Source organism: Condylura cristata, unplaced genomic scaffold (assembly GCF_000260355.1).
Source record: "Condylura cristata isolate star-nosed mole 26May11 unplaced genomic scaffold, ConCri1.0 scaffold00003, whole genome shotgun sequence".
Lineage (NCBI taxonomy): Eukaryota > Metazoa > Chordata > Mammalia > Eulipotyphla > Talpidae > Condylura > Condylura cristata.
The window spans coordinates 73,252,609-73,267,264 of NW_004567104.1; the positions used below are offsets into that span (position 1 = coordinate 73,252,609).

The following is a 14,656-nucleotide window of genomic DNA, read 5'->3' on the forward strand; positions in this document are numbered from 1 at the left end:
TGAACGGCAGCGGGGCCTTGTGAGGCCAGGCCAGGAAGCCCCTGCGCGGCCCACCCCTCCACCTGCAGGCCCCCAGCCCAGGCCAGCCGCTGCCAGGCGGGTGGGTACACACCCTGCTGGGGAGCCCTGTATGCACTGGGGTGGAGACGCAGCCTGGCGGACCATCTCCTGGAAAAGGTCCCCAGTGGTGCCTCTGCCAGTCCCCGTGTTAGGGGGTTGCCCAGCCGGCATGGCCAAGTGCTGAAGGCAGCCCAGTCTGCACCCCACTTGTGGAGTTTTCTAGCTGGAGGCCTGTAGTGAGTGCTTTGTTACCTCACGTCTGCTCTGAAGTGGGCACCATAGTTCCACTTACAGCCTGAGGCTAGGCTGCCTTGCAGGCTGGAGTGGTGGGCTAGGGGTGCACCCTGACCCCCACCTGCTGGATCCCAGCTTCCCTATCCCGCCACTGGGTGGTGAGAGACAGAGGGCGCAAGTCTGGCCCGGCTGCTCAGGGCCCCTGGAGCCACGCTCTTCCCTATGGCGTTTTCTGGCAGTGTGGACAGTGAATGGGGGGTGGCTGCCCTGTTTACATTTGTTGAATGACCTCTGCAGGGTGGCGCTTCTGCTCCCCCAGGCCCCTCCCCAAGAGGTTCCAGTCCTCTGGCCCCGCCCACCGCCTTGGGGCAGTGGCCCACCTGTCCCAGGTAGGTGTGAGGATCTTTCTGGAGCTTTAGGCTCATTATCAGAGAAGCAAAAAGGCTGCCCTCCTCTGGGTGTGGCTCCAGCCCATGCTGCGCCAAGGTTGGCTGGAAAAGGCGGGGTGCGGGGTGCTGAGGGCACTTTGTCAGGAATCACTGCTTCTAGTGGGGAAGAACACTGGCCTGGCTGAAGCTGGGGGCCTGGGTCCCCAGGGGTAGCCCGGGGGTGTGACAGCAAGCCGGGGCGTCTGGCTACCTCCTCTTCTGAGTGCAGCTCCCTCCGGGACCCTTCTCCAGCTGGGGCGGGATGATGCTTGTCAGCATCATCTGCTTCCAGATTTTCCAGATAGCTGAACAGACTTTCTGGCCAGACCTCCTGGAGAAAGCCTCCAGCGGGTAATCTGGAGAGCAGGCCCAAAAGCATCGCTTTGGCCGGAGGAGGACGTGCTGGAGGACGGGCAGTAGCGCTGTGAGCAGACCCGAGCACCTGGCCACACCTGCTCTTAGGGGCACGCACGGGCAGACCAGAATTCTGGAGGCTTCGGTACCTCTAGCAGGCCTTCTGCTTTACCCGGAATTGGACTCACAGGCCAGCAGGCAGGGAGGCAGCGCTGAGCCCCCGGCCTTCTCCCCTCCTCTGCACAGGAGCCTGTACCCACAAGTGCGCTGCCCCCCACCCCGGTCACGGGGCTCAGGCCGGGGGTGCCCGAACGACCCCATCTTCCCACAGGCAGCGGCAGCTGGAAGGCCGGGTTTCTGGGCACCTGAACGCCATGGTGGGGCCTCCCCAGGGAAATGAGGTCAGACACGGGAAGCCCGTGAACTGTCCTCCTGATGGACACAGCTGCCAGATCGCAGCACCATCTACACAAACACACGCACTTTGCTTTTTGACCTTTAAGTCATCTTCCAGGAAGATGTAAAAATCAGGCTTCCCGGGTTTCTTCAAGTCAGCAAGCACTGCCGTTCGGGAAGCATTTTATTGTCGCCCTGAGTTCGGAATCCCAGGGCAGAGCGGCCTCACACGGTCTCCCGCATCACCTTGCTCAGCTTCTGGATCTTGGTTTTGGCCGACATGTCGACATACTTCTCTCCAATGCGGACAATCATTCCGCCCATGATGGATGGGTCCGTCTGAGAAAGAAAACAGGTTAAAGGTGAACACAGCCCGGACGCGCCCCCACCTGACGGGGCCGCGGCAGGAGGCGCCCGATCACGTCTCAAGCAGGCAGAAGCGCTGCGGACCGACCGGCAGTTAAAAGGGAAATTCAACAGATTTCGACTGGAGGCAAATTACTACACAGAGACCCTAATTTTTACTTTCCCGGGCCATTTTAAGCGCCAGTTACCCAAGGAGACAGCGTAAGTAATTAAAAAACTGACCTTCACCTCCAACTTCAACACTTGGTTTTTACTCAGGAAGCTCTTCAGGACGGTCTTTAGCTCAGTAAGCGTGGCTTCATCTAAAGGCTGAGAGCAGACAGGATTGCCCTTGACATAAAGCCAAACGGGAGTTTTCCACAGTAAAGAGGAGCAGGGACGCGCCAGCACACCCACGGGCCACCCCGCCTGGCGCCAGCAGCGCTCGAGTCCGGCGAGGCCCTGGCGGTGCGACCCGGCTGTGCCGCCCGTGAGTCGTGGCTGCCTTGGGCGAGGCTGCGGCTTAACCTGGCTCTGGAACCACCGGCTGTGACCGGCCCCCGCGGGCCCCCAGAGCGCCTGGGTAGCCGCTGGCCCTCAGCCACCGCTGTGATGAGCAGGAGCCCCGCCGGGCCGCCACCCCCTCACTGGGTGAGTGGAAAGGTCTTCGATCTGTCCCTGCCGCCCCAACTTCACCTGAGCACCCAAAAGCTAGATCAAACAGTCTTTTGGGGGTGGTGGAGGGGAAGTCAACGAAGCATTATTTGCCAAGACTCCAGGTCAGGAGACCCCCAGGGCCACCATGTCCTGCCCCGCCAGACCTGACTGGGCATCGCACACCTCCAGTTCCCGCCTGGACAGCCCAGGCGGCTGCAGTATTTCTCCTGTTTTGCGGAGGGAACAGCTCAGCGTGGCCAAGCAACTCGGCTGCGGTCCCAGCAGCCAGCGGGGCCGCCCAGGTACTAGAGGTCCGTCTCTTTCTCAAGTCTGTGCCTTTCTCACCAATCAACGGATAATTTGTTAAATAGTGGAAACTAATTTACTCGGGTTCAAAAACAAAAAGAATAAGAAGAACCAAGTCCAAAAAAGGTCAAAAAAACAAAGCCTCCCCGGAAAAAAAAAAAAAAAAACAACCAACCCCAACAAAAAGGAAGAAAAGGCCGCAAGGGCCCGGAACGGGCCCGTTGAACCCGAACCCCGGGCAAACCGGGGCCAACTTCAACCAACCCCGGGCCTTGCCGGGGGGCAGCAACTAAATGTGCAACTACACACCGTGTGCTGCAATGTTTCAGTCGCCTCCTGGGGGCGGTATTTCACACGCACCGTGACGTCAACCTGGCAAGGGGCAGCGGCTGCCAGGCGGCCTGCTTGGCCCCACGGGCGGGCGACAAGGCCCAGACTGCCCGCTGCCCGCCGCTGGGGGCGCCAGAAACGCACATTTCCGGCCGCCAGCAGTGGAATGCGCGCGAGGAACCGGACTCCGAGAGGAACGTGGGTTCAGATGTGCTCTGCCTTTGGGACCTGGAACAAACTACTTAATTTCCTTGGGTTCATTTTCTCACCTGAGCAAAATCCTTCATGCAGATTTTGGTATGAAATAAAGCGCCGGTAAGCGCTGGCTGTGACTGCGGCCCGCCTCGGTCAGTCAGAGGCTAAGGCGCCTGCTCCCTGCTACTGCACAGCTAACGGAAGGTACCCAAACCTATCGGAACGTAAGCCACCGTGTCCCGACCGTCTGGCGAGCTCTACGTCTGACAGCAGTCTCCGTCCTCCTGAACAAGCGCTGGCCCTTCCGAAAAGGAGCCGAGAAGCTGGTGCGAGAAAGACGCTGACCGCCCACGGCCACGTCCCTTCGCCCACTCTTCCGCGTTAGCCTGCTTTCCCCTTGTTTTGCAAAAGGTGACGCGCGGACTGTCAAGGCGGAGGCAGCATTACTCACAGACGCCGTGGTGACTGTGCAGGGGACCTCTCCGCGGTGGACACTCATCATGGTAGAAAAGGCAGAGATGATGGCGGGGGTGTTGTTCAAACGGCCGTTTTCAGCAAGCAAGTCTGGGAAAAGGCAAATTCATTCATGACAGAGTCCACCAGGATCCCCTCGCCTCAAAGCAAACAGGGATACTGGCTCAGAATACTGCCTTCACGGTCCTCTAACTGTGGGCGCGGAAAACTTGCTATTTAAAAAGTGTAGTCATGTTTAAAAAACACCCTGCATGGACCAGCGTCTACATGAGTGCCAGACGCGGCAGCTGTCCTGTCCGCGGCCTGCAACCTCATCTCACATTTATGCCACAACCCCGCTGTCTGCCTGCAAATCCCCACGCAGCATGCACGCTGTAGTTCAGAGATGGTGACACGAAGACAATTTCTCTGTAGCTCACAGCTGGGCTGCCTGGGGGTGCTAATGGGACAGGAAGGCGCCCAGGGACGCTGCTTCCGAAGACAGGCGCGGCCCTTACGCGGCACCAGCCCTGCCCCAGCCGCGGCCTGGCGACGGCCTCCACCGGCACGTCCTGTACACTGTGCGCCGCAGGCGTCAAGGTGCAAGCTGCTCCCAGGGGCTGGTGACGGCGCAGCACGGTTGGGGTGAGCCCTCCGGCGCGCCAGGCCAGCAGGGCTCCGGACAGCGTGGCGCCTGCCCCGGACCACCCTTCCAGAGCAACATTTCCAGAGACTTCAAGGGCAACAGATCTTGTACTCACTGATCAGGTTGGCCGTGAGGGGAGAAAACCTCTCTTTCGCTGTCATGTCATTCAGATTCTTCACTTTAATGGATCGCTTCACGTGGGGGTTCAGAATAGACGCGGCCATCTTGGGCTCCTTCAGAAGTTGCTGCATGCACCAAAAAATACTCTTAAGCTCTCAGAACACAAACGACGCTAGCTGTCATGCGCGCTTCCCACGTGCTTGTGAAGCATGCGGGCCGCGAAGCAAGTCGGCACTCTCAAGGCGCAAATTGTAATCAAATAACTTTCTCTGCCTCGTATGATTTTACACAGAACACAAAATATTTCTTGAAAAATTTTTTATGACTTTATGAAGTTTCTTAAATTTATTTTTGCTCTTTAAGAAAAATTAAAAATGAAGTGGCCAAGAGCTTCATCACTGCCTATTTCAACATATAGCGTATGAGCAACACTCCAGGGCCCCAATCCGAAGAGGATGCAGTGGGTCACTCAGCGCGGAGCTGGGGAGAGCTGTGGCTGCCGGGGGGATGGGGGGGAGGGGGAAGGGGGGCCTCCCCGGAGCCACTCTGGCTCAGGCACGTCCAGATGCTCTGCAGACCCTACCCAACCTGTGAGCCATCGCTGCCATTTCCAGAGCAGCTTAGAGAGCCTGGGAGAGCCAACAAAACCCGAGACCACCAGTGAGACCCCGCGGGCCCCGCTGTCAATCAGCGTCTGGGCCAGACCGGTACAGCTCCAGCTCCCTGTCCCCACGATGGCTGCGTGCCTCGAACCCAGCTGCTGCTCAGGCATCTCCAGGCCTCCGGCGCCCTCTAGTCCTGCCAGCACCTTCCGCAGGCTCCTGCTGGGTTTCTGTCTCCAACTCATGCCCCCAGATGCTGATATTCCCACTGGAGTGGGCATCACGGAAACGTTTTCCCGCAAAAAAGGCAGGTCTAGACAAATCAAAAACGTTCTGGAAGGTGAGTTCTCGGTTTCTTGTCTGTCGGTGATACATCAGCCAGGGCAGTTAGCAGTGCACTCTCGTGCTAAGAAGTAGCTAGTTTTTCTGTAAGTGAACCTTCCCGGTCTCCACACCCTCACCGGTCTGCAGGCCTCAAACCCCATCTAATGTCCACAACCGGGCCGTCCTGCCGCTGTGGGCACCACTGTCCAGGCTGAAAGTGGGCAGAAGCAAAAGCAAAGGGCACCGACTCACCCCCGAAGGCCCAGGACCCTGCTGGCTCGGCCACCCTGCGCCCATCAGCCTCTGTCAGTGAGGCTGGGCCTCCCACTGTGCAAGAACAGGACGGAGACACAGGCGCTCTCTGCAGAGGCCGCTGGACAGAGGGAAGAACATCAAGCTAACTGGACGGACAAAGGTTCTAATAAAAGCTCAAAAAATGAGCCATGTAAGTGTGAGGCTAGAAACTAGCCTGTGAGGGCCCCTGCCCCTACCAAAGGGAACATCAGAAACAAATCCTCAGAAACACGTAGATTAAGAAATACAAGAAGTTTTAAAGCACAAAACCAAAAGAGCACAGCTTTCTCTGGACGGAGCAGCCGCTGGCCGTGTCCCTCTCTCTCCACACGTAACTCACTGCCAGGCTGGCCGTGTGGACGTAAAGGGGAGGAATGAAATGAGGAACACTGGACCCTAAAACTCAGCGAAAACTTCGGGGGGTGCCTCTGAAGGCGGCGTGGTGGGATGGGAGTTCCGCTTATTTACTCTTCCTGTAAAAAAACATGGCACAAACTCTGCCCTCTGGCCTCGGTCGCGTGTCCATCATCTCTCAAGCTCATGCATGTGGCTCCTTAGCTCTGCCCCCCGCCCACCCCCACCTCAGGGATGAAATAAAACCAAGGACAGGCTGCAGAGGGAGAGCAAATCTGAGTGAGACAGAACCACGTATATAGTGAGGACTATCATGGAAATACTTGGCACACACAAGCCAGTTTCCAAAGGTGACCTTCTGATTCTCTTGTGAAATTCAGTTTTTCTTAAATTTCTGTATTTGAACTTCACATTTCCATTTCTTCTTTTAGCCCGAATTCCTGGTCTCTAATATTAATATCTTTATAGGTGTCCACTGATATCTGTTGTGTCATAGGTTTAGAATAATAATACCCAATGCTGTTAATCAATACCACCACAGACATGGATATACCTGCTAAAGGAGAAAAGTGTCACAGGAACTTCACATGTAATGAAGAAGGAAGCTACTTACAGCCACTCTCAGTAACTCCTTTTCTACCTGCTCCAGCTTATTCTGTTTAGATGCAGCAGAATAAAGGGCCGTGGCATAGCGACCTTCGACACCATACACCTGAACAGGTGGCTTTAAAGAAAAAGTGGGGTTACAGGGAGGAAAAACAAAATATTACATCGTCAATAGCAGAATTAAATATTTATAATTAAAATATTAAGATATGTAATATACCTTTATGCATAGAAGTTTAAATAAATATGGCAACAGGGAGTTGTCTTAAATGTCATCTGGAACAAAGTATGGATGTTTCCTTGGTCAATCCCTCAATCTTGTAAGTTCCAATTCCTCCCCTTACAATGAGGAGCTTAGGAAACATGGATGGTGTCCAAAGTCCCTTCCAGCTCTTACTCCCCATATGTCAATTATGTTAACACTGAGATGAGTTACTGCTTCCTTCAAACTCTCTGGATTCCCAGTACAGCAGGTGTGAAGACTGACAGAAAGCAGTTTTGAACAGTCAGAGCCAGGAAAAAAGTGCTTATAAAATATACTCAGGTGTACTTTTATACACTTCATAGCAACACTGTAAGTTCCCTCCACTCAGCACAATAACACTCAGTTAGTGGACTCCTTCGGCATCTTACTGAACGCCTGGTGCTTGACTTATTTCTTAAATGGTTTTTCCCTGCTCTCTGTCATCAAGGTAGATGCTGGGTGGTGCCATATGGTCATTGTGGAAAAGTTTAGTCTCCGAATATGAATGATTTAGCTTTAATTCACTTCTAAGGTCAAGCTGGGTAACCCAGTCTCAGTTCCCTTTTTTTGTAAAATGGGAAGACCAGCTATTTCCCACCTCTACTTTGGTAAGGAATTCTCACTTTTGTTTTTGTTCTGCCACTTTTTTTTTTTTAATATAATAGTTTATTTTTACATCATTTTGTGTCTTTTCCCATCTCAGTTATAATCCCTGTGGGCTTCCCATCACCACATCACCCATGTGTCATCACCATAGTCCAGTACACTCTCCCCACCCCAATTTTTGATCCCATTCCCCATTCCACCCCCGTAAAATGTCTCTGGTATATAGTTGTTCATTATTATTGTTTTTTTCACCCCAGTCCTTTATACTCCTGCTATGAGTGAAACCATCTGGTATGCTTCTGGCTTATTTCACTCAGCATAATCCCTTCCAGCTCCATCCATGTTGCGTAAAAGGCACGTGTTTTCTTTTTTGACGGCTGAATATAAGGATTCCTCACTTTCAAGATAATGCACAGGCCTGTCATGCAGCAGGTGTTCAGTACTATTTGGTTCCCTCTCCTCACTCACTCCTTAAGCTCAGAGAACCAAAACTGTGCAGCCTCAGACAGTAACCATGCGAAAGTCCACGTCGGGGGCACCGCTCCTTGACTCACACACTTTCATCTGCTTTACAATGCCCAAAGAATGCAAAGTAACATACCCTCACAAGCTTGGAGAACGGCCTGACCACAGAGGTACTGAAGTTTCGCACCTTTAAAACAAGAAAAGCAAGTAGATGAAGTGATATTACTGGGTGGATTTCTGCATTTAAGTCATCAACAAAAAAATTTCAATACAATTTATAGATGACTAGTTGTTTCTTTGTATCACCACTCAGATTTCTAAGGGTGAGGTGATCTACAGACACTACCTAGGAGTACATCTCTCCACTGAGAACCATCCAAAGTTACTTGGGAAACTGCTTTCCCGCTAGCATGCTAGGAATGGGCCGAGACTAGCACACCCACTGGCACAACAGAGAAGCACTTCATGAAAAACGTTCAAAACGATTAACAAGACTTTTGGCATTTATATCATTGCCCTTGGGTAAAAAGTGGGAAGATTCCAGTCAAGGAGGGTTACAAGAGATGAACCTTGGAATCCAAATACTGTGTGGAAGTGAAGATGAACCTTTTAAGTACTGCAGCAGTTCTCAGAGGTGGTGTTTTGTCTATCGAGAGGCAAAGTTGGAATCCGTGGTTTAAAAAGCACCTGCAAGGGCACAGGTCACCTTCCCGTAACTCCAGCTCTGGTTCATAGGCTACTGGACCTAGCTGTGAAGGCTGAAAGGCTTTAACACTTATGGCAAATTAAGTAAGCCCGAAGGGGGTCATGACACCGAGGCATGGTGCTGGCTACCAGCGCACCGATTGGCCTTCCAACTCTGTCTCCTGTGTGAGTCTGTGGGTTCGGATCCCAGCTCTCCCTCCCTCTGGCTGAGCAGCCAAGGCCCAGTCATTTAAACTTTCTGTCTCATTGGCCTTAGAGACTTGCGCTTTACAAATATTTCTCAGCACGACTAATGACCCCCTGACAGGTTGGACCACAAGGGAGGAAGAAAAAAAAAAAACGATCGGGGTGAACCGTGTTTTTTCCTCGGAGTCATGGGAAGCCCCATCCCCTCTCCTGTACCCCTTAAACCCGGCGCCTCCCGGGGCTGTGCTGGGAGGACACCAAGGCCAGGCACCCGCGGCCCCGACCCACCGCCCCGCCAGTGCCCAGAAAGGGAAAGCGGGGCTGTCCGAGCTTCCTGCATCGATCGCCCCCGCCCTCTGGGCCCCACGGCCTTGAACGCGCTGGCCACAGGTGTGGCCTCGCGCCCTGGTGCTAGGGGCACCCCTCATACGGATCCTCCCTTTGGCTCTCAGGACCTCCGTAGTCTCACCTGCCGGGAGAGCCCGGACACTGCTGGGGCAGCCATCTTCTCCCGGGCGGCTGTAGGTCAAACCGGAGTTGGAAGCGCGAGAAACGCGAAAGCGCAGGCGCACGTCAGCGTAACCGCTTCTCCCGCTGGGAAATGTAGGCGCAGATCATCAGGACGCATGCGCAGAGACCTCCCCCAGGCTGGGAGTTGTAGTCCTTAGAAGGCGTGGTACCGGGCGGACTCAAGGGCAGGAGTCCACAGTTGGTGGGGTTAGCGGACTCCGGCCATACCTGAAAAATGAAATTCGGGAGTGATTGACTAAGCGATGGATTTGTTGTCACTAGTTTATCATTTGGATAAACTCCGTGACCTTTGCTGCATTTCACATTCGGCACGAGATTCATTAGGACCTTACCTTTTCTTCCGACCTCGCCTAATGTGTATCAAGCCCAGTGTCTCAAGCTGTTTGCAGGAGCAGACACTACGTGTCCAGTGCTTAGACCATGAGTGGCCCTCTCCACCCTCCCCAGCCCACCCCAACGCTGCCTCATCTCACCTCAGAACACATTTGTGGGCATGAGAGGTTTGGGTGCCTAAGATCTTGATTCTGGGTAGGAAGAGTGATTACCGAGAATCAGACCTACAATAGGAGATTGGGGTTTGAGCAAGGGGGACATGAAAATTGAGAACAGGACGCTCGTCTTAGCCGATTCCTCTACGTTCAGTTTATTTCAATCTGTTTCCCCTATGTGGCTCTTACCCCAATGTTCTTGTTTCCGGGTCCTCTGGTTACAATGGGTTCTGTGGCCAATTCACAAGTTGTTTTTTTCCGGATTTATGAATTCATTAATTTACTCTTTTAGAGTGTAGTTTTCTTCTTATAAAAAACTTGTAAACGTGCAGAAAAGTAGGAGGGGTGTAATTACTTTCGTTGCTACTATGCAGAGGCAGCTGTTGACAATAATTTGGTGAGTTTCTCCCAATAGTTTTTCAAGCAGTAGCCTGAACTGCCTAGGCTTGAATGCCAGTTGGTTCATGACCTTGGCCCAATTATATAACTTGGGTTATATAATTGTGAGTCTATTTCTTATCTACCAAATAGGTGTTACAGTAGAACCTGTATATAGGTTGTTAGGAAAAATAAGGAAGTTAACAGATATATGAAGTACTCAGAACAACTGCTAGACAGAGTAGCACTCAATAATGACAGTTCTTTGTTTTGTGTTTGTGTTTATTAAGAACATAGAATCACAATGTAATAAATGACATTTTAAAGTAATTAAGTTGCAATGGCAGAACATTGTGAAAAAGGATGTTGTTAGATATGGAGTATTAACAAATGCTTACACTAGAATAAAAGCCTATTTCCAAATGATAGAGTTTTATAACCACTTTAATGGCTGCAGAATAAGCCACTGAATGGATATTCTCTAGTTTAATTATTCAATGAACTTTGAACATAGTTCAGGTGACCTCCATCTTCCCCTCGTATTTAAAATAACTGTTCATTACCTGAGCAATTTTAGAGACAAACTTCTCTCCTTCATATTTAGGATAACTTCCGAACAGATTTCAGAACTGACACAACTTGGTAGAGGGTAGGAGCATTTTAAAAGTCTTTGTTTCACAAGGTCATGTTGCTTTTCAAAAGTTTTAAACAATGTACACTTGCTTCACTTCTCTCTACAGCTGTTTTCAGAGTTTTTTTTTTTTTAAGATTTACTTATTTGTGCATACAGAACTGGGGTACAGGCCAGAGGTGCAGGGGCGGTGAGAGGCTTCACCAGGGACAGAGTGAGGAGCAGAACAGGCCAATTGAGGAAGTACACTGCTGAGGGGAGCAGCGGGCGGGTCAGGAGAGGTCTGCTGTGCCCTGTGGGTCACCTCCGGGTGGGGATTGAACTCATGCTGAAGTGGCGTTCTAATGCTGTGCTTTACCCAGCTGCGCTACCAGGGAGGGCCCTCAGAGGCTATTTTAAATAAATCTAAAGGAAGGTAGATCAGGCAACACATTTTGATGAGCACCACCTATTACACGTAGCAGTCAATCCTTCCCTGCTCTTGATTCCTGAGATCTTCGGGAATCTCTGCAGGGAGGCCAGGAGCTCTGTGCAGCAATTTTCCAGCTGTGTGCCTGCCGTGCCTCACGCAAAAATAGAGTTTTTGGAAAGGAAAATTGAATTTTGTCTTGGAGGAAAGGGAAAAGATTTAGCATTTTGCTTTTATAGCACATTACTTCAACACAAGTTCAAATTGTTTTAAAATTAGTTATTTTAACGACTGAATCAAAGGAAGTTGCTCAAAGTCACAGGGCAGGACTGCAGTGGTAGCAAAGCCCAGACATGGAACATTCTCTTTTGTGCTATGCTCACTTTCAGTTCCAAAGAAATACTGTTCACTGTTTCATTTTCTCTACAAAGGCACTGCATGCTGGTGTGGAAAACAGTGTGGTCCCACAACATTCCCCAGCTGTATATGTTTTAGTGAATGAAGCGACTTCCCCTTTGACCCAGATAGAACCCTTCTAAAATGCAGAAACCTGGATGAAGGTTAATTTGCAAAATGTTCACTTCATTCATCTCACAACAGCTAACAGCTGGAAAGAAATGCCCGAGAATGAGGAAATGGCTTGTAAGGTGGTACACCAGGCATGTTATCAAATGAATTTCAAAAATTATTTAATGTTACAGAAAAATAATGACAAGAAAATTACAAATACATACTCTGTATAGTGTGTAATCATTCAGATTACTGCTACCATAATTCAAAAAAGGGGCTTCCCCTTTTTAAACCCCTTAGCCTAGAGGTTCATTCTCAATGCTATCACACCTACAGCCTGAGTTCGATCCCCAGCCCTAACCCACAGAGCGCAGCAGACCTCTCCTGTCTCCCCGCTGCTCCCCTCAGCAGCGCATTTCAGTCTATCTACCCGTTCTGCTCCCCACTCTGTCTCTGGTGAACCCTCTTACCCCTCACATCTGTGAATTGCATACCCCAGTTCTTCTATGTGAGGCGGGGAGAACATTACTTCAACACAAGTTCAAATTGAAGAGGATACAGTCACTTACTGCTGGCCCTGGGAAGGAACTCCTGGTCCTGATGATTCTTCCTTCGTGACACGAAGGCCATACTTCAAGTTGACGATATCCATGAAGGACCAGGCCCTAAAACTGGGTGGTTTTGCCTTTCCACAACAAGCTTCCTTCCAAGCTTAGCTTCAACAGACCCCACCAGTCTGAGGAGCTTTCTTTACATACCTAGGACAGTGTCTTCAAAGCAAACCAGGTAGCCCCACTTTTCAGAAGTTCAAATTATACCAGTTTGTTATGAAAAATCACATAACTGGAAAGAAGCCCAAGAGGGGATTTTTCTTTTCACTTTGAGAAGCAAAGCCGCATGCAGTAGCTTCTCTTTAGCCCTCTGGTTCACAGAGAGTTTTCTGGAATGCTACTTTTGTATGGGGGGGATGCCTGAGGTGAGAGAGACCCTACATCCTGAAAGGAACTGGACACATTTGCATTATTCATGTGTTTATTTAACTTGGGGTGAAACTTTCTTTTTCTTTTTTCTCCTCTAAGACCTGTACATGGATTTTTTTTATTACAAAGTTTATTTTTACATCATTTTGCACATTTTTTTTTCCATCTCGATTGTAATCCCCGCGGGTTTCCCATCACCAAATCACCCCTGTGCCACCACCATAGTCCCGTGCATTTCCCTCCCTTCCCCCCCCCCCCCTTTTTGATCCCATTCCCCACTCCGCCCCCACAGAATGTCTCTGGTATATGGTTCATTATTTTTGTTATTTTCTCGCCTGGTCCATTATACTCCTGCTATGAGTGAAACCATCCGGTATTTTTCTTTCTTTTTCTGGTTTATCTCACTCAGCATGATCTTTTCCAGCTCCATCCAAGTTGCTGCAAAAGTCATGTGTTTCTCTTTTTTGGTTGCTGAGTAATATTCCATTGTATATATGTACCACATCTTTCTAATCCAGTCATCTACTTTTGGGCATTTAGGCTGCTTCCATGTTTTTCCAATTGTAAATAAAGCAGCAATAAACATGGGGGTACAAGTATCTTTTTCAATCAGTGTTTTTGTGTCTTTTGGATAGATACCTAGGAGTGGGATTGCTTGGTCGTAGGGAAGCTCCAGTACATGGATTCTTTAGAGCAAGATCCAGTCTTGGTCCCAGGGGCTGACATCCTGGGTGAACGTCATACACAGCTTCTCCTTCTGTTTAAACCTTCTAAGTGGAAAAATGCCTGTCAACCTTCTACACAGGTCTGCGGATGTCCGGTCAAAGGGGTAGGTTTAGGGCCCTCCCAAAGGTCAGCACAAGCCTTGGGGCTGGAATGGATCAGTCTTTAAAGCAGAAAAAGTGTGAGGAAAATGGGCAGTGAAACTTCAAGTACCATGCCCATATATAACGTTCAACCATTTGGCCTTAGGATTAAGGATACAGAAGAGAAGAAAGAATAAACCATGTAAAAAAAATGACTTGAAATTTGGAGTTTCGGGAGGTGTCTCGTCTGCAGCACGGAGGGCTGGGCTCTGGACGGCGACGGCGGGAGGGCTGGCCCTGCGGGACTGGCCAGCCGCCCTGCACCCACCCCGCACCCCACCCACCCCTTCCGCCTTCCCCTGCGGGCGGGCAGTCACGCCCACCCGAGGCCGCACCCCCTGGGCATCAAGGTCACTGCTCTCCCGCAGCCCGGCCCAGCCCGCTGAGGGACCGACCGGCCACTGGGGGGCGCCATCTCTCCACGTTGGAGACTCCGCTCTGGCTTAGAATCCATTTCTTTCTAGAACTTTCCGCGTGGAAACCTCAAGGGTCGGTGCTCCACAGCAATTAGCAGCCGGAGCGAGGGCTGCCCTGAGCCAGATTTCCCTGGGCGCAGGGGCCCAGTCTACTGTGCCGCACAGGCTCGGTCCACAGCTACTGACCCCAAGATACAGGGCCCCAGCCCCACTGACCCCCTCCTCCCCACAGCAGCCCGGTTAGGGTCGTCTCACTCAGGTTTAGCGGGGTCCCGGTGGGCTGTGGCTGGTGACCGCACAGCAGTCAGCCCGCAGGGTTCTCTGGTGCACACGCAGGGTGAACTCTACGTAAAAAAGGGGATCGAATATGGGGTGCAAATAAAAATGTAGAGGCGTGGTTGGGGTTTGGTGTAAAAGAAATGGGATGTTTGAAAGGGGGGAAAGACTACATGATGTTCAGAGCTAGTGGAAGGCAACAGTCAGGGCAAGGAACCACCCAGGGGGGAAGGGCATTTGGGGGCGGGGAGCCCCTGGGCG

General features: G+C 51.3%; 1 protein-coding gene across 1 annotated transcript; it reads right to left on the minus strand.

Moving 5' to 3' along the window:
- Positions 1 to 1,559: 1,559 nt before the first annotated feature.
- Positions 1,560 to 9,480, minus strand: ATP5O (ATP synthase, H+ transporting, mitochondrial F1 complex, O subunit). The gene is made up of 7 exons (XM_004675529.2): positions 9,380 to 9,480; positions 8,156 to 8,206; positions 6,712 to 6,822; positions 4,520 to 4,649; positions 3,757 to 3,869; positions 2,061 to 2,147; positions 1,560 to 1,811 (listed from the first exon to the last, which is right to left on the minus strand). The coding sequence occupies exons 1-7, from the start codon at positions 9,413 to 9,415 to the stop codon at positions 1,698 to 1,700; spliced, it is 642 nt and encodes a 213-aa protein (XP_004675586.1). The 5' UTR covers positions 9,416 to 9,480; the 3' UTR covers positions 1,560 to 1,697.
- Positions 9,481 to 14,656: the final 5,176 nt, after the last annotated feature.

Excerpts from the sequence above, each read along its gene's own strand:
- ATP5O (XM_004675529.2), bottom strand. The coding sequence starts at position 9,415 with ATGGCTGCCCCAGCAGTGTCCGGGCTCTCCCGGCAG. Across the intron at positions 6,823-8,155 it reads CGTTCTCCAAGCTTGTGAGG|CCACCTGTTCAGGTGTATGG; the intron begins GTATGTTACTTT and ends TTTTCTTTAAAG. Across the intron at positions 1,812-2,060 it reads TGTTGAAGTTGGAGGTGAAG|ACGGACCCATCCATCATGGG; the intron begins GTCAGTTTTTTA and ends TTTCTTTCTCAG.